The sequence below is a fragment of the Nematostella vectensis genome, chromosome 10 (genome assembly GCF_932526225.1).
Source record: "Nematostella vectensis chromosome 10, jaNemVect1.1, whole genome shotgun sequence".
Lineage (NCBI taxonomy): Eukaryota > Metazoa > Cnidaria > Anthozoa > Actiniaria > Edwardsiidae > Nematostella > Nematostella vectensis.
The window spans coordinates 12,014,687-12,033,959 of record NC_064043.1 but is presented as its reverse complement, the minus strand read 5'-3'; the positions used below and the strand labels follow the sequence as shown (position 1 = coordinate 12,033,959).

Here is a 19,273-nt window from a genome sequence, read left to right as displayed (position 1 = left end):
ATAACAGCGGTAGTTTTGTTTTATTCTATTGGCATAGCGACAGCAGTAATCATTCCATTTCCCGCAGATTACATTACACTGCCTTTCCCGATTTGTTTGGATTGTTGCAGAATTGTCCGTCGATTTTTTTTTTGTCAGCGTTGTTGTGATTGCCCATCGATGACGATAACGTGTATTTATGGTTCCATGACACTTATTTTGGTTGCCTTAGGGAAAAAATAAACACTAGAGAGAAACTGCTGAGTTTAACAGCTGATGTGTGAATGAATGTACCACATGGGGTCTCAGCCAATCAATGAGCCGGATCATCAATAAACTACGAAAGTCGAGTAAACAAAACCAATCTTTCAGCTTTGCTGATTGGGCAATCCCTTCCGACAATTGACGGCGCAATGTTTTGAGAAATTGAATTCTCCATACAAATTTTTACCTAGATTTTACGACGAATAGCATAAAACTAAAAAGCAGCAGCTACTATTTGCTGGGGTACTAAGTCTCTATCAATATAATTTAACAGCATTTTGTTTTCTTTGAAAGGGATTGAAATATGATGAAATATGTATTTCTAAACTATAAACTCTCCCCACTTACTTATTTTACATTCCTCTGCTGCACTGCATTCAAATTTCTCCCTCGCTTCCTCGGTCACCTGATTGGAAAAGACAGCTGTTTCCCGCCGATTTCTCTACAAGAAGATGTGTGCTTTGCAAAACTAGGTCCCCGACAACTATTTGTACTGGTTTACTCACAGAAAATCGTTCGACAAGCCAACCCTTTCAGCTTTCAGATCCTGCAACTAACCACAAAGTCGAAAAAATGTCCGCACACACTCGAAACACAGGCAAACGAAAATCTCTGGACGATAGCTTTGGAGACGAGTCTTTGAGTGATTTTGAGTACAGGTATAACAGTAATCTATGAAGGCTTTGTGCAGTGCAAATCTTGTTTATTTGAGTGTGGTCTCTTATTATATTTTGCCCTTGTAGGAGCGTCAGCCCTGAATCTGATCGTGATCGTGAAAAACGTCTGAGGCGGGAAATTGCAAACTCGAACGAGCGACGAAGAATGCAAAGTATAAATTCTGGTTTCCAAGCGCTTCGAATGCTAATCCCGAATACAGAAGGCGAGAAACTTAGTAAGGTAAAAAATATATAGCTTTCTTAAACTTATTGGTGGTCTGAGATTGCAAATAGTTTGTGTAAAATACGTACAATCACAAATAATCTGTCGCCGTGCTTACGTTTTTTGTTTATAATTTCAGGCCGCTATTTTGCAGCAAACATCGGAATACATTTTTACACTAGAGCAAGATAAGACCAAGCTGTTACAACAAAATACCACGTTGAAGCGTATTTTAAGTCAATGCGAGCGAGAGGGGTCGATAAAAGGCGAAGGAATTATCCCAAGGAAACGAAATCGCGCCGGCTCCGGGCCGGACAGTTCTGATTTAGAAGCACGTGGTTCGAACGACAAGGAAAGACATCAGAGAGACGAAAACTCGAACTCAATTTACGAAGATGATTACGTCGAAGAGATACAAAAAGAACTTATTGAATTGCGGTGTCAACTGGAGAAGGAACGGCGCCTTCGGATATCTTTGGAAGCACAGAAGCAGAAGTTAGAATTTGACCTCAATGATATCAAGCTGAAAACAGAAATTAACTCGAGCAAAACACACGCTAGCGGTCATCAAAGCCTGGATACGATTGTACAGGCGATTCGGCACTTGGAAGGCAAAGAAACTGAATGCGATGAAACGCCAATGAAATACAAATCTGAAATGCTTGGAAGCAGCTCAGAGTTTGCATCTAGACGGCTGATAGTTTAGCTGTCATTTCTTAGTGAACCAATTTTATACAGCTACAGCTGATAGACTATTGATTCGATTGTTACGAACCAGCAAAGCGGAACTGTAGGAATTTGCAACATGTACCACAGATTTCCACGGAGAACTTTTATACCCACATTTTAAGCCACGGAATAGTTTCATTATTGTAGTGATGCACATTTTGAAGCGCTTGTTTTTACATATTTATTATATTGTAAATAAGGACAAGATCAAATCCAGTTTTAAATCACATGACTTTTTTAGCACTTTGGCATAATAATTGTAAAAAGTTAATATATAGATATACATAATTCAGAAAATTGGTACTAATTGGTCATGTAGTTTTTATGTAAACAGCATTTAGAAACGTAGCTGTGTAAAACAGAACAAATTAAGGGATCTTGTTAAAGTTAAAAATATCAAAATTATTTTGGAATGATCATATATTCTTATATTGGGCTTAATATCTACAAATAAAATACTTAGATCATCTCTTTATTTCTAGTTTCTTTACCAAATTGGCCCTTGAACCAGCTCCTTTCATGAATTTTTTTTACCTTAAAAGATCCCTTATGGAAAATGATTTGTCTGTATTTCATTTTTTCATTTACATGTATTTGAGGTTCAAAAGGCTGTATGCATATTCCAGCCTTTTTAAAACGAATGTAAAAAGAAGTGTACAGTCTATAAATTATTAAAACAAATGCTTGGTTAGTCTAGAGTTTTCATCTAAACAAAGGCATTTGAGAAATTTTCCATCTAATGCCCAAGTTTGTTATGAAAATGCAACAGATTATAAATCTAGATGTGCAATGATGCTGAACCACAAATAATTTTTCATGTCCAGGCAGACAATATTTTGCAGAAGTCAGATTTTTCTAATACAACAAGGTTTTATAAAATGTATTTATCATTAAAAAAAGAATCATAAAACTCTAGCAACATCTATTGCTCACTACAATTCATATTCCAAACAATTGTGGTGAAACTTCGTAATGTGCCTTCTTGCCTTGGGAAAATACTGCTACTCTGGCTTCAACGCAGAATAAAATGATTTTCTTGAATATCTCGAAAAGTATACATGGTATGGCAATAAAGCTTGGCATAGTGGTAGATCATGGGTACTTACAACAGTAGTTGAAATTGTTGTTGCCATGGAAACGCGTTTAATCGCATGAGTTTGAATTTTAATTAGCTGGAATAATTCAAGTAAAAATGGTGAACATTTAGGCAAAACAATTTGGTAATCTAAAGGCGGACCAGATGCAAAGGCTATTTATGTTGCCATGGAAACGCGTTTAATCGCATGAGTTTGAATTTTAATTAGCTGGAATAATTCAAGTAAAAATGGTGAACATTTAGGCAAAACAATTTGGTAATCTAAAGGCATATATTTGTTTATTGACATTACAGATATATGAAATGGCCATTGCACCTGGTCCAGCTATTAATTCTAGCGAGTATAGAATTTTTTATGTTACCACGCTAACCGTTGTCATGGTTACGGGGCCGATGGACCAGATGCAAAGGCTATTTATTATGGGGCTTTTGGCAATGAATAAATATATGTGCTTAGAACACGAATTTGCAATGTATAAGTTTTCCCCATATTCGTTTAAAATTTTTGGCTATTTAATATGCGAGTATATGCACATTTGCTGCTTCCATGGCAAAAGACTGTGCAGATCATGTTTTTCTCCTATGGTTATTCACCATGCCAAATTTGGTTGTTGTAGGTTACCGCAGTCTTGTATTTTTGAAAAATGCTTGGATATCCGCGTATAAGCCCATAGTCAAGCCTAAGTTAGCCTGAGTAGTCTGTTTACTTACATATGCAAAATTACCCTTACTTTACTTTGGGGGAGAGAATGAACAGTATACTAACTCATGTATTAAGGTTTCATTTGAGTGAAAAATTTATATTGAATGCTTGGAAGATGAAACTACTCCCTGCGTCTATTTGGCGATAAAAAGAGGAGCCTAGGTGTGACCATAGCAGGCACCGGGGACGGGCTGGTAGGGTTGAAGCCCCAACACTTTTCAAGAAATTATCATAAATTTCTTATATATTCAGCCCTCCCAGTTTTGTAATACATTCTTAGTTATCAGCCCTACCACTTGAAAGTATGCTCTGCGTGGTCCGTGTATTGTGACCTATGCCTACCCCCCTACGTTAAGAGATTTTGCTGAAAAATATAAAGAGGAATGAGGCAATCCAGGGAAGAACAAAATAAATTGGATTATCTCTTAGGGGTAAGAATTGCTGTTGACTTCACCCAAAGTGTTATCTTTTAGAGTTAAGATTGATTGCTGACGATCACCCCCGTCAATCTTTTATAGTACCCCCCCCTTTCTTGGAAGTATGATGTCAACACAATAAGTCCTCGCCTTTGACATCTCTGAAAACAGGGACCAGTCAAAACACCAGTAGGCTGACCAAACACATGAACAGTTTGGTAATTTTTTTACTGTGGCGGGCAGGTATGTAGGAGGATAGCCAGGATTTCTAAGAACAAAATGAGTTGTGGGCTCACACTTCTGATGTAAAATATATTTTGGCAAGGCTAATGAAATACATTTTAGACGCGGAAGTCCTATGGTTAGTCTCCTGCGCAGCCGACCCTAGCATCACTAAGGATGGCTGCGCAGGAGACGCAACAAATTGAGGTGGACAGGGCGATGGTAGGCTTAATGGTAGAGTTAGAGAAGTAGTGGGCCCACCCACCAACAATACACGCAAGTATTCGTAAAATAAGATATCGAAAACATGAAGTGGGGCTGTCCGTAGTGGACAGAGGAATACTCTGAATACTCGTGTGTGCTTGTGTCTTGCAACGTGTCATGTAATGATGTAACAGGGTGGACGGGCACTTGAATGTTAACTCAGAAGAAACTATGACACAAAGTTGTGAGCTAATAGTCGAGGTAATATACAAACCAGTGCAAACCCTTTTCGAATAAGCGGGGGACTCGAGTTCGAGTCTTGGGTGTTAAAATTCAGGAGGGGATCAGAATCTCACAAAGGGGATGGACTATGGGTTCCGGATTTTACTCAAATAGGGGTGTGTGGATCACCTGCCCCAACCCTACGAATCAAATCCGGCATGTGCAATTAATTTTGGTTCCAGTAAAACAGGAGCTTGAAGGTATGTTAGCGCATGCTTTAGAATTTTAGTAGAGATAACACTGCTTTTATGGTTTATGTGTTCAAGTGCGCTGTTTATTGACGGTCATGTTCACAGATTTGTTTTTAACTAGATGTTAACAATATATACATACAAACAAGTCAAATAACTACTTACATTTGAAAAGAGAAACGACAATGTTGGAGAAGCGACTTGGGGACTTTTTCACTCCCAAACAAATTTGCCGATAAAATGCCACTCTTCCATTCTCTGGGCGTCTGGTTTTAAAAACACAGAAATAGCAATAGAAAGGAACATGCGCAGGGTGCGCGCGCACCCCCTTGGCGGCCAAAAAGTCGGTACGCGCGTGTACTAGACCTTTACTCAGGTAAGCCGCTGAAGTTTCATGAAGTCGACAAAAAACAAGTAACGGTGCGAAAAAAAGTTTGCGCGCGAATATTTCACTAGTATAATAGTTATACTTCGCCAAAAAATCAGAAACGCACCAATCCAAACACTCTTTGTTGAAAATCAGGATCATAGACTTTTACAAACAAGATCAAATTCTATGGTTATAATTTTTGAACAACTGCTAATCCAAATGTACATTAACACTCTGATTATCGCAAAAGATTTGCTAGCGAACAAAAAAACCTTCAAATGAAGAAACTTGCACGCTTTTGGATGATACAAATAATACCTCAGAAAAATTGTATAAAAAACTACTACACCCTAAAAGATTATGTAACACTTATTTTTTTATGTGAAATATTGAAAGCAATTTATATTCAATTACATAAAGCCCGGTGCAAACAGCGCCATCATCAGCCAGCATTGCTGACACCGGTAACTACAAGGTAACGGAATGTTGGCGAACTATTGAACTACACCTCAAAACATTGTATGCGAAACAGTGCAAGCATTGAAAGCAATGCTTGTGCTGTTTTCACGAGGCCTAATAATCTAAAAAAATACATAAAACACTTTAAAATGACGACGTTGAAGATCGCAGTATGATCTTTTCCATTATACTCTCGATCTTGACTCCACCAAGAAGAGGAGCGAAGAAAAGCTCCTCCACATCAAATCTATCGATCAGGTGTAGAGAGGGGAGTCTGAGGAGAATCTTAGCAAATCTTCCCGAGTTGCCTATTGGGTATTTGGAATCAATGTACGACTTGAGCCCGCAGTGAGACTGTTCCTGCAATTTGTCTACTTGTTTCTGGTCTTGAACACAGGTGTACGGATCTGAAATAGAAACAAGGGTTATTAGTTTGGCGTAAGGCGTTTGTTAGTACGGCGCGCGCTAGCGTGGACCTTTACTGGTGTGATCCTTTCATCCTGATTGGTAGACGTTCTTTTAATCTGTCTCGATGGCCAGGTCACCCAAATTGCGTCAATGCAAGGTAGGTTCGGTGAACGGCAGCCCTCGGTCTTTGGCGCGCCCGCGTCCCTTCCCCCACTCCAAAAGTATGGAGGAAAGATCTGAGAGAACCGAGCCCATGCCTATTGCGGCGGCCCTAAATAGAGGCCGATTCTTATTCGCGAAGGCGTACAATACTGGCTCGGGTAAAATACTGTACCTGAAGAATTAAAGAGAACCACAGCTTTGAGGTACGCAAACTCAGTGGCGTCTAGGTTAAGTTTTTCAAAGCTGAACATCACATCCTTAATGGCAATAATCTTCTCGAACGTGTTCTTTTGTCCAGGAATGTTCTTCGGGGGCTTGGGGTCCTGCGCCTCACTCTGTTGAATATCTTTCGCCGCTAGCGACAGCAGTGGAGAGAGTGGAAAATTAGATATAGACTGAGCGACACCCAGCAAAAATATGTCAGCCCATGTCTTGCACAAGAGGGCTATTTGGTCACATTTGTGAAGCGCCCGAAACGCACTGATGCTTTGAGTCCAATCGATGGATACAAATAACAGCCTTGTAGCAAATTCGTAGACATAGTCCATGGAAAACACTTGGACCCCAGCAAGGGAGGGGACGTTTACTTTGAATTCTGTCTGAAGGACAAGGATTTCAGCGACATGCTCTCTGTGTTCCTGGCGGGGGTTGTTACGGACGGCGGGCGGGGACAGTGACTGCTCGGAGTTGCTCTCGCTAGCATAGCCCCGATCTTCTCTTTCCTCTGTTGATGTAATGACGGGTGTTTCTTGCTGGCGAACCAACTGTGAAGCTGCCAATGGTTTTCTTTCGCATTGTACAGCTGCAATGGAAGATTCTTACATGTCATTGAATATCCAGACGTATATACTTGTTTGTTAAATTACCCAGAATTATTCTGAGCCTTTTTGAGGCTGATCTTTATGGCGTGACGCTTTTGTCTGGCGTGACACTGTTGTATTGGGTAACATTTCTTTTACTAATTTGCTAAGCGCTATAGCGGCACTAAACACTGGTAAAATCGTGCGGATGCCGATTTACAGAGTATTTACATACCCTGTAAATATTTACAGACTATGTAAATCATTTTTTACAGACAACATTACTCTGGAAATAGTCTGTAAATTAGAATCAAGACGATGCCCATAGAAATCTTGAAGCGGCTTGTTTGTAAATAGTCTGTAAATATATACCTATTTCACAAAAGGTTGTCAGTGCAAATGGCGAATGGCAAATGGTAAATGGCTTATGGTAGCCTGCGTAGCGGCTCAAGGGAAGGGGAGGGAGGGGCTAGGCTTATGGGTACTAATTATTTGTAAAATTAAAGGTGTTAAATAAAGTCCAGCAATGTCAGAGCCAAGCAGTGGTAACCATTAATGGATAATTGTTTTGATTTATCCATATTCTTCGAGACGCATGGTTACTTTCGGTCGTAGAACTGCCGTTTGTCAATCGCCATTTGCCATTTGCACTGACAACATTTATTGAAATATATGTATACGGTACAACTACATTGGGAATAAACTGTAATACACCAAAAACTGGTAGCCGACTACCAGTTTTTGGTATATTGTATTTATTCTTCTGGTTCACCAACACGACAATTTGAGTTTTTTTGTATTTATTGGAAATAAACTGTAAATGTGCTCAGAGAACCCTGGAAATAGCCTGTAAATGACAAAGAACCCATAGATTGTTTTATCTCTTCAAATTGCCTGTATCGGCGAGACTGCTACAAATACAGTAGCTGCCAGAAACGGATCCCTGAGGACCCTTAATAAAAAGCCATCGCATATTGCTAGCGCATCTGACGAACCCAGTGAATAACCGAAAAGGTGCCCTTAATATGCGTGATCCTGTTTTTGTACCAACTGATACTGTTAATTTCAAGTAGGTACTTTTCCATCTGAAAGCCCAAATTTTAAACAAGTCGGACACATAACAGATTATCTTGAAAACGATTATAAAGGTTTATTTATGGCACGTTAAGATGTCAATCATAAAAAGTTCAAGTCACGAAAACGATAGCCATCTTACTGTCAGAACACGCAATTAGCCCCACAGGCAGACCGCAACAAGCTTATTTAAGACAAGAAAGCCTCCAAAGCCTTGAAATAACCATCCTAAACCCCTTGCCCCAAACAAGCAGATGGAAATGGATGACAAAATGGAGCCTGGCAGAGACCCTATATTCGAGACTGACACTAAAGACGGCTGCACAGGAGACTAGAGACTCTATAAAGGAGCTGCTTTGTCCTGCTCATCAGAATCGTCATTGCTGTCGTTACCCTACCCTGCTTGCAACCGTTTTCGCAATGCGGTTCGGGTTTCGCAAAGCGTTGCGTGACTGACACTAAAATCGGCTGCAAGCAAACCGATGCCAAACGAATAGATGCACACAAACTTCCTTGTGGTGCGGTAGGACGTTTATCTCTTGTTCGGCATGGTTTTAGAATTTTCGAGTGTGCCTTGGTTATGAATATAAATATTTGGACATCATTTTGCTGTAGGCCCTCTTAAACCAAACGCGGAAATAGTCGGGAAAGTGCCGGTGTCGAAATGTTTCCCGTTTCCCTCCGAAAATCGCGCTTAGATGTAAGCTTAAAACGTATGGTATAACAAGCGCAAAATGGAAACCTACCTTCTTTCTTCATCCCCGCAGTCAAGCATTTCACAAATCTACATTTCTGGCAGCGATTTCTGTGGACCTTGTCAATAAAACAGTCATTGCTTCCACGGCATGTATAGATGAGATTTTTTCGAACGGTCCTTTTAAAAAAACCTTTGCACCCTTCGCAAGCAACGACTCCGTAGTGTTTTCCTGTGCCATTGTCTCCGCAAACCTTGCAGTTGCCCCAAATAATCGGTTTCGGAATTGCAACCATCTGTGTGTGCGATGGGTTCTGGGCTTCTGATCGAATAAACACAGGACTAGTCATTTGACGCCATTTGTCTTCGATGACGCGTCGGTCTAAGGGAAAAAGAAAAGAAAATTATTATACTTGTGAAAGAAATGCATATGAAATTAAAATAGCACATTTATAAATCTAAAAAGAGTTAACTATCTCTAAGTAAATAACACAAGTTTGTAACAAACTATGACCGCAATGTTCCCTCTAACTGGCTCTTAATCAGGCTATATCGAACTCGAGTACGTCAATGTAGCGTAAAACTTGACAAAAACTTCTGCAAATATTTTATCATTTTAACAAATTATTTTTATTTTGATTGGTCAAACATTATCAGTAGTACTTAGTGTATATCTGTATGTATCTGAGTTGAGAATAGCCTTCTAGTCCTTCTAACTTCGCAAGAGCTTTACGTTAGTAAAAAAACTAATTCTTTGTTCGCTCTTTACTGAGCTGTTTATCTTGTAGTTTTACTGTAGAACTTTACAGACTTTTAAGGTGGCGGGCTACGGTTGGTTTAGCTTAACAGCTCATCTTCAACTCCCAGTTTAGGGCCTACGAAAGCGCCGAACTTGTGAAATCAGAGCAGTTTTGCTGACATTTCGAGCGTTGAACCCTTCGTCGGGACTAAAAGGCCTTAGATAAATGGCATAAGTATTGCAATATCCTTGGCATGGTAAATAAAAATAGTGCGATATCCTAGAAATATCACAAATAGTGGAAAATATGCGCTAAAAAGTGCAATAGAATAGTCTGAAGATAAGGCAAAATAACTAATGCTGTAGTACAGTATCAACAAGATTTGGGCATTTGTCTCAATTCTTATCACGATGCTAGCAACAACTGTAGAACTTCCAGACTTTTGAGGTGGCGGGCTTCGGTTGGTTTAGCTTATAACAGCTCATCTTCAACTCCCAGTAGGAGAGTTTTATTTTAAGAAGCCTAAGAGAGCGACGAACTTGAATCCCCTGTGATCCCGAGTTATGCATTTCGCATAAACATCTTTCCCATTCTGTGAGCAGATTTTGAGATTTTTATTTTTAAAGTAAAAATATCGCCTCTTCTAAATTTGTATTGAACTTTTGTATTTGACTTCAAAAAGTGGTAAATTAAACGTAATATGATAAAGCAAGAATTCATTAATAAAGGTAAAAACAAACTGAAAAAAAGCGCTCCTAAAAATAAGTCGTCTACAAGGAATTCAAGATGCGCTGTTTCGCTAAAACGATTGTAGTCCGGCACCTTAACCTACAGTTCCTTTGAAAGCTTCGTGGAATAGGGATGATAGTTGTTGCTATTAAATCTTTTCTTTTCATCCCTTGACGACCGAACTTCTCGATACCGACCGAACTTGTTTATTTGACATTTTCTTTGGCTACCGCAAAGGGGAACTACATTTGGAGAAGGTGAACTGAAGAACGTAAACAAAGCGAGTGTTTTGTCGATTTCAAGGATGTACCCCGTGCTAGAGCATGCCTGATTTTCTGTGAGTTTCAAACTCTATCGATTGTTAACATGCAAATATTTACTTGTTTCTTGTTTGTGCCATCTTAAAACTTGACTTGATAAACTTATTTTATAACATTTTATCATTTTAACAAGTTTTTTTATTTTAATTGGTGAAACACTGCCAGTCGTACTCAGTGTATGAATGTATCTGAGTTGAGAATAGCCTTCTAGTCCTTCTAACTTCGCAGGAGCTTTACACTAGTAAAAAATAATTCTTTGTTCGCTCTTAACTGAGCTGTTTATCTCGTAGTTTTACGCTATTCTAATGAAGAAAACGAACTTTCAAACTGTCCGAAGGGGAATTAATCAACACAAGGTTGACATGGTATGTTTTATACCTCCTGTAAAATCAGAGCAGTCTCGTTGACATTTCGAGCGTTGGCCCCTTCGTCGAAGCTAAAAGATCTTAGATAAATGGCAAAAGTATTGCAATCTCCTATACCAGTTGACTTATTTTAAGAAGCCTACGAGAGCGCCGAACTTAAATCCCCTGTGATCCCGAGCTGTGCATTTCGCATAGACATCTTTCTCATTGATTCTGTGAGCAGATTTTGAAATTTTTATTTTTGAAGTAAAAATATCTCCTAGTCTAAACTTGTATTAAATTTTTATATTTGAATTAAAAAAGTGGTTAATTTAACGTCATATGATAAAGCAAGGATTCATTAATAAAGGTAAAAACAAACTTAGAAAATCGCTCCTAAAAAATAAGTCGTCTACAAGGAATTCAAGATGAGCTGTTTCGCCAAAATGATTGTATACCGCACCTTAATCTACAGTTCCTTTTGGAAGCTTCGTGGAATGGAGATGGAGATGATAGTTGTTACTACTAAATCTTATCTTTTCATCGCTTGACGGCCGAACTTTTCGATACCGACCGAACTTGTTTATTTGACATTTTCTTTGGCTACCGCAAAGGGGAACTACATTTGGAGAAGGTGAACTGAAAACGTAAACAAAGCGAGTGTTTTGTCGACTTCAAGGATGTACCCCGTGTTAGAGCATGCCTGATTTTCTGTGAGTTTCAAACTCTATCGATTGTTACCATGCAAATATTGACTTGTTTCTTGTTTGTGCCATCTTAAAACTTGACTTGATAAACTTATTTTATAACATTTTTTAATATTAACAAGTTCTTTGTGCTTTAGCATGCTTGATTTCCTGTGAATTTCAAACTATATAATTTCTTATTATGCAAATATACCATTTCTAAGCCGCACAACCTCACACATTGAATATATAATCTAATGGTTAACATTTCATCTCGTATATTTTTAGCCACTATGTGTTCCTTTAATAAGGTAATAAATTATCTGTATTCTGGGATAATGCACGGTTTTATTCGTTAAAAATGATGTCAGAAACAATTGCGTTCTCAATTTTGATATGGTGTGTAGCAGAGTTGCGGAAGACCACAGAGTTGCGGAAGACCATAAGGGATAAGGTCGACATGAAATGATATTTTTTAACAGAGAAAAAAGATCAAGTGTATATTTAGAACAAATCATAAACCGAACAACAAGGCTATAAAGAGATTGAAGTAACAAAACTCGATCTTTCCTAATTTATGTAACGTCCTTTAATTTTTAGGACGTAATTTTGATTCTTGCGATCTATGCATACAGAGTTTCGTTAACAAACTAAAAAAATACATAAAAACCGACACTTTTCTCTCTTTTTTGCACCAAAAAATGAAATAACAAATAACTGTCGTATTTTTTTAACTTGTTACTCAAACTAGTCACATGTTAAAGGGGGTGTTTTCTTTGCATTTAGGAATAATGATTCACTTTGTGTCGATTTGTCTGTGTTTGTAAGCTGCGTAAGTTGGTTAGCTATTATTGTCGCATGAGTTCAAAAGGGGTGCGTCAAAAGATTTTCCGCAACACACAATATCCGACAAGACGCTCACAGGGGTCGCGTGATGAATATTGTTGGGTTGATACTAGCTATTTTATCGCGCTTCTCAAGTCATTTCATTAAGCAAAATTCAACGTTCTATTGCTCAGTTTGTCGTGCAGCAGAGGTTATTTACCATCGGTAAGACCAGTAGGTTTTATATAAATGCCATTGGTAAGACCAGTAGGTTTTATATAAATACCATTGGTAAGACCAGTAGGTTTTATATAAATGCGGTTTTGTCGAGGGTGGAGGTTGAACCACGTGTGACTGGATAAGTTCAGAGAGTGGTGAGAATAGACAGAGAAATAGCTAAAACGTTTTGGACTATATTTCAAATTATGACTGTCAATTTAGTTAAACCGTCTAGTTTTGATTTTTAAGGAAAATTATACTGAATGTAGGGCGATCCATGTCAAGCCCACATTTTTATTACATCGCCTCTGACCTCAAAAATAGCGCGCGCAGATAGTAAGTCATCATTATAATGCAAACAGATATTCTGCCTCCCATTTATAGAATTTTGCACTATTATACAAGGAAATAACACACAACAAATATTTGTAGCTTCTAAGGGGGATTAGTGAAGGATTTGAGTCCAAAACAACCAAACCACCAAACTCACCTGATGAAATAGTAGTCATGGTTCAAAGTTCAATCTTTCCAACTGAAATGTTGACTTTTTTTCCACAACCTTGAAAATTTTGCAAGTACAAACTCATTTAGCAAGTCCAAAATTGTTCATAGGTAGCTTGTTGTTGTTATTTCCGCGATATTCGGGGCAAGATGCAGTCAATACATTCAAGGTCAAACGGCTATTGTCAATTAATTCAGGTCACTCTGATTGGTCTGTGATTGTGCTGCAAATCGTACTTGACCAATCAGGTTGCGATTCTCGGGGTGTTGAATTTGATATATTCAGGGCAAACGCACGAGATGGCTTGGCTCACGCGGACTCTCACGTGGACATTATGCTGAATCATAGAGCAACTCACGTTTAGCCACGTTCTCGCACTTCGGTCCATGTGAGTTATATAACATACCGGAATAACCGGAATAAGTAGGACGGCTTATATACAATATATAGAAGAAACGGGAATGTTCGTAGCGACTAAAATTGCCTAGGATTTTTTTGCGGAATTAAGCTCCAGCAAAGATTAAAATACATGGTACATCGCCAAAATGCTGTTCTATTTTAAAGTCGGGGTGGTTTTCCAAGATCAGATTCGGTTCGAGTCTGTGGTTATAAAAGGTTAGAATATTCTCAGGCAAAGTTTATAGAGGTAAGCGGTAGTAGCTGTCGAAAGCGCGGGCACGACAGAGGTCAGAATGCCTACGTTGAAGTAGCAAGGACGACACAGCTCAACGTTGTTTATACAGTTGTTGACAGTCTAATCCAGTGACTTTGTCTAGACCCTGCGCGACAAAAACAATGTTTTCTATTTGAAAAAAAAACACATTTAATTATTTAAAAGCATGTGTAAAAAATATGAAAATGCCATGTTGTAAAACTTATTGGGGCAAGAAACATAAGAAACACTACCTTCCAGGCAAGGGGATTCCATAAAAGTATGGGGGTTGGGGCTCCCTAGCCCAGCGAAATACAGAGAAAAGGGGCCTCTGTTAGCAGGGAAGGGTTGGGGTTAAAAATTGCTTTGAGTTCAGTAGGTGGACAATTTACTGGGTGATTTGAATAATTAAAAACTGTCGGGTTTTAGTCCATTGAGACCCTTTCTCAACTGTCGGGCATATGGCCCCGCGAAATAAATAAAAAAAAAAACATTTGCATTTCAAAATTGTCTACCACAGGCATACTCATAAATAAATCATTTTATTTTTTAAACCGAATTGATAATGTCGGATATCCTTGGAGCCCAGACAGATAAACAGAGAGGTCGGAAATTTATAACCTTTGTTTAGAAAAAAATAGATTTAAAGCTTACCCTGGCTTTATGGCGAGAATTGCATTTGTACCGAGGCGCAAGGGCAAAAGGTGGGAGGGTGTAAAGGTGTAGGGCGTGTGCATGAAGGTAGAGGGACAGGCAGCAGGCGCGTACGCAAGATTTGCCGAGAAGGGGGGGGGGGGAAGGGGTGCGCAGACTTGAAGACGGGTTGCATATATTATCATAATTTATGCATGTAATCGTTAGTAGTGACGAAACCCGCACTCCCCGTATTTTTCTTTTATTTCACAAAACCATCGTGAACACCAAGTCAAAAAGATACACCAGATGATATCTTCGGCGCCAGCTCGTCGACCGGCTCTCGTAGAATGCGTCTTGACTGGCAAATATTTAACGAAATATTGCGAATAATATATCGTTTTTAAGCTGGATAAATGTTAAATACTACCATATATCTACATTTAGTGATTTGTTTATACGGTATAAAGCTCGCCCCGAAAACTGACAAAACAAGTGGTGTTTACATATCGAGTTATAAGACCACAGGGTTACCACGTGAAACCGGCTCAAACGCAGAATATCAATCAGCACATAACAAACACCAAAATCGTGTCTGCGAATATTGATTGGTTGTTTTGTTCGAAAGGAAATGGTTTTCAAAGTCGTGAAGACGTTCTGATACCCGATCTTCGTTACATAACAGTTTATAATTTGGCAAAAGAAAGTCGCAGACACGATATTAATCTCAAGTTATCGACAATGTTTCAAACATGAACTCTTTACGACAGATTGTGTTGTGCCAATAGCTTCTTAAAGCACGCAGATTCGAGCAAAACTCATAGCAGAGTTATTCGCCGCTAAAGCTAGGTAAACATAAGAGGATTAAGAGGCAGTATGTCACTACCCTCTTCACCATTAACACAAGCGCCGACAAGCTCCCTGTTGGTGGGATACGGCTTCCTATTTTTCACGGGGAGTTCGTAATATGAGCACTGAGAACTCTTCGCGCCTGCGTTGTAGCTCATCACAAATCGCAACCAGTAAGAAGCCATGGCAAAGACATGAAATGCGTCAAAGAGAGTGAGTAAAAAAGAAAACGTGAAACCTCGAGTTAGTAAGGGAAGGCAAGCCACTAACTCTAAAGCCACTAAACAAACGTGGTGCTGCAACTCCCCAAGTTATCGAAAATGCTCTCGCTTCTTTGGATCTACGAGATAAATGATATCACCCTGGCTTCCAGAGGCTAAATATCCGCTTTCCCAGTATGCTAGAGGGCGCTTCGCTCGAAAAACTCTCGGAGCCTCTGGTTTTTAGGGTAAAATGATATACGCTTCATTTTAAAATCTTTCAATACGTGAACGATCCATTTTTGTCCAAATATGATGGTTGATAGCCACGGATTTCGGTTAAATTTCGCTTTAGGTTTTACCACATTGAAGTTCGGAAAAGTCGATGGAGTCACAGTATAATAATAAATGCTTATAGGAATTATAGTTTGAGAAGTACGCGAGAGTGGCGCCGAAATTATAATAACGCTGTGTTGTGTCACCGAGCACCAAATTAGTTGTTGGATCCTGTAGTCCAGTCAATCTATGAAATTTTTATGGCCCAGGTGTAACTTATTGCAATAGAATTTCTCTCAGCGGATTTTGAACAAGTGATACAACCTAGTTAACATTAAAAGTCCCCAAAAATCCCTTTGGTGGAACATCTTGAAATATGTGATTTTTCTATTTTGGAGCACCCAGGGTATCCGCGTTGTTAAAACGGAAAAAAATTAAAATACACGTCTCAATCAGTACATTGAAAAGGCCATTGGTCAAAGTTGATTAAAGACAATGTTTGGATATCGAAACAAAGCAAATTGCTCCTGTTTAATAATTTTTTTTCCTAATATTTCTGTATTCCAAAAAACACAGGGTACCCGAGCCAAAACCCCTGAAAAAATTGAAAATACAAGTCTGAATCAGAGAATTTCAAAGGTCATTGGCCAAAAATGATTAAAGACACAATTTTAGTATCGAAATAAAGCAACTTGTCCATGTTTTATTTCTATTTCAAATAATTTTTTTTCACAAATGTATTTCTGCATTCGCACTGACGTCAGTGACTGAAATTTGTCTAGAAAACAAACTTATATGTGACATCAGCTCAGTAGGTAGCCTATTCAATACATGTAATAAAGCGGTAATCTGGAACACTTTTGTAATTTCTTGAGGTTTTACACCAACCTAGAGAAAGCTACTTACACTTCTAATGAAACTGAACGTCTAGCCCGATTAGTCCAGAATTGTGACAGGTCTGACTTTTACACTTTCCAACGTCGCACTACTGTCTAGACCATTCTTCTTGCAGCTTCATCTTCTGGTGCTGTACCCTGGTTCCAGAGCCTCAAACGTCTCACTATTTAGTGGCCAGCGATCTCTCTATTTAGTGGCCAGCGAGGTTGAGACGAGGCTGTGGCCTCTCGAAGCGCAATTTCGACTTCTGCTAGGTTCAGAATCTGAACTTGGTCGCTGATTGGCCAATTGATGTGTGGTCATGGAAACCAAGAAATTCTGACAGTTTTCTATTGTATTTTCGCTTCACACCGACACATACACTACCTCCCCCCTTACACTTTCCTACACTCTCGCCTAAAATATACACACCTAACACACCCTACAAAAGCCATACCCCTGCCAACACCAAAAACCACACACCCCTTTTCCCCCCCTTTCCCCCCATGGCCACAACACGACTCACGCTACAACACACCAAACCAACCACACCCTACAGCAGCCACTAATCCTACAACCAGCGCTCCCTCCAACAACACACCCTACATACAGCCCAACCCCCCCTCCCACCACACACACATCTACCCCTCCACACATAGCCTACTACATACACACTATAGCATCCTACGACTCTATCAACCTACCCACAACACACCAACCAGCCACACCCTACACCAGACACCACCCCACAACCAGCCCCCCCCCCTACATACAGCCCCCTCCCCCACCATACAAACATTTACCCCACAGCACAAAACCCAACTACAAACGACCACACCCTATTACCCACCCTACCTACCCACAAACCAACACACCCTACAACACTCACACACCTTCTTCCCCCCCCTCACCACCACAAACTGCACACAACACAATCACAATACAATAACAATACCCCTACACCACACATAACAGCCCTCTACCAACCATCCCTCCCCCCCCAAATACACACACAACCCGCCTACTTCATACGCGCCGCAACTCTTACTACGTCACGCCACCCCCTCCTCCCCCACCATACACATACATTTTATAATAACACAATCTTGTAACATCGTAATCTGGTCACATCCGGTACATGCCATTATTACCTTAGTCGCACCGTGTTATCACAAGCTCAAGCTATGAAAATGCGGACCTTAGTAAAGCGAAAATCCGACGTAAGGTAAGCCTCACACACAAACACATAACATGTGCAACCACACGTTGGTGTATAGGAGCAAGCTGTTTAGATCGATCACAACAGTTTGAAATACACCTCAGACGCGGTAATATCTCCTGTTTCCCCTTTAGCCTTTTCCTTTTCCGCCCTAGTCCTCGTGTCTCCTACCCTCGGCACCCATCAGTTTTTACCTCCCTAACCGCGTCTAACTAGCCATCGATCTTGCTCCCTGACGATAAATCTTGGCTAGAATTAGTGTGGTGGCACATTTATTTCTAAGAGCTCTTATGAAATTTCTCACATTATTGTTTTATTTCTGTGTGTTTGTGTATCTCCTTTTATCAGCCCCCCAGGTACACGCCATTCACTTCTCTCGATTCTTCGTATTCCTGCTGTTTCTGCTGCCTGTGCCTCCGCGTATTATTTTCGCTCAATATAGGCCATCGCATAAACTCATCGCTTATCAGCCACTATCTTAGAGCGCGCATCGTTACACAATCTCTCTTTACACGACACAATAAAACAACCCGGACTCAAGGAGCCAACTGTCCTATACTTATATAACCACTATCTATCTCCTATTTGCCATCCATTTCTTTCTTTTATACCGTATCTGCACGCCCCCATATTTTATTCCTATCACCGGCCTTGTAATTCTATTTAATTGTCTACAAGCTCACATTACACTCCACAAGATTGAACTATATGTTATCACAAGAAGTTATCAACATGTAATTATCACCTTCCTCCGAAGGTCAAACACACAGTTCTCCCCTAACATCTCACTGCTAGCCTATTTCCACCTCTCACACATAGCCACTACTCCGACCCTTACAGCCCCCAATGCAATACACCATATAAAATAGCCACACGTACACACTTTAACCCACACACCAACGTCCATTACCACACATTTTATCACCCCACACTGCCACAGTTAAGCATCGACGCCTCGGTACGAATACCAGATTAAAACCAAAACAATGAAACATTGACAAGGTGCTTTATTTCGATACTAGAATTTGTGTCTTTAGTAATTTTTGTTCAATGACCTTTGAAATTTTTTGATTTAGGCTTTAATTTTCAAATTTGTTTAGTGTTTTCGACGCGGGTACCCTGTGGTTTTTTTTTTATTACAGAAATATTGAAAAAGGTATAAAACAGGGGCAATTTGCTTTGTTTTGATATCCAAACTGGGTATTTAATCAGCTTGGACCAATGGTCTTTCAAATGTACTGATTTTGACGTCTATTTTATCATTTTGCCGT

The 19,273-nt window shown here is 39.6% G+C and overlaps 2 protein-coding genes across 3 annotated transcripts; one reads left to right on the top strand and one right to left on the bottom strand.

Annotated features, from left to right (window-relative positions):
- The first annotated feature begins 622 nt into the window (after positions 1-622).
- LOC5510623 (transcription factor AP-4) lies at positions 623-2,542 on the top strand. The gene is made up of 3 exons (XM_032379775.2): positions 623-902; positions 987-1,140; positions 1,262-2,542. Exons 1-3 carry the CDS (start codon positions 817-819, stop codon positions 1,826-1,828), a joined length of 807 nt encoding a protein of 268 aa, XP_032235666.1. The 5' UTR covers positions 623-816; the 3' UTR covers positions 1,829-2,542.
- Positions 2,543-5,026: 2,484 nt separating this feature from the next.
- Positions 5,027-13,493, bottom strand: LOC5510610 (orphan steroid hormone receptor 2). Of its 2 annotated transcripts, none has more exons than XM_032379774.2 (4): positions 13,286-13,493; positions 8,985-9,314; positions 6,537-7,166; positions 5,027-6,201 (listed from the first exon to the last, which is right to left on the bottom strand). In XM_032379774.2, exons 1-4 carry the CDS (start codon positions 13,302-13,304, stop codon positions 5,939-5,941), a joined length of 1,242 nt encoding a protein of 413 aa, XP_032235665.1. In that variant the 5' UTR covers positions 13,305-13,493; the 3' UTR covers positions 5,027-5,938. The 2 variants fall into 2 exon arrangements, with proteins under 2 accessions (XP_032235665.1, XP_001631058.2); XM_001631008.3 differs by lacking the exon at positions 13,286-13,493 and adding an exon at positions 11,529-11,856.
- Between the last annotated feature and the right edge of the window lie 5,780 nt (positions 13,494-19,273).

Excerpts from the sequence above, each read along its gene's own strand:
- LOC5510623 (XM_032379775.2), top strand. The coding sequence starts at position 817 with ATGTCCGCACACACTCGAAACACAGGCAAACGAAAATCTCTGGACGAT. Across the intron at positions 903-986 it reads TTGAGTGATTTTGAGTACAG|GAGCGTCAGCCCTGAATCTG; the intron begins GTATAACAGTAA and ends TTGCCCTTGTAG. Across the intron at positions 1,141-1,261 it reads AAGGCGAGAAACTTAGTAAG|GCCGCTATTTTGCAGCAAAC; the intron begins GTAAAAAATATA and ends TTATAATTTCAG.
- LOC5510610 (XM_032379774.2), bottom strand. Across the intron at positions 7,167-8,984 it reads TGCGGGGATGAAGAAAGAAG|CTGTACAATGCGAAAGAAAA; the intron begins GTAGGTTTCCAT and ends CTTCCATTGCAG. Across the intron at positions 6,202-6,536 it reads GGTTCTCTTTAATTCTTCAG|ATCCGTACACCTGTGTTCAA; the intron begins GTACAGTATTTT and ends TTTCTATTTCAG.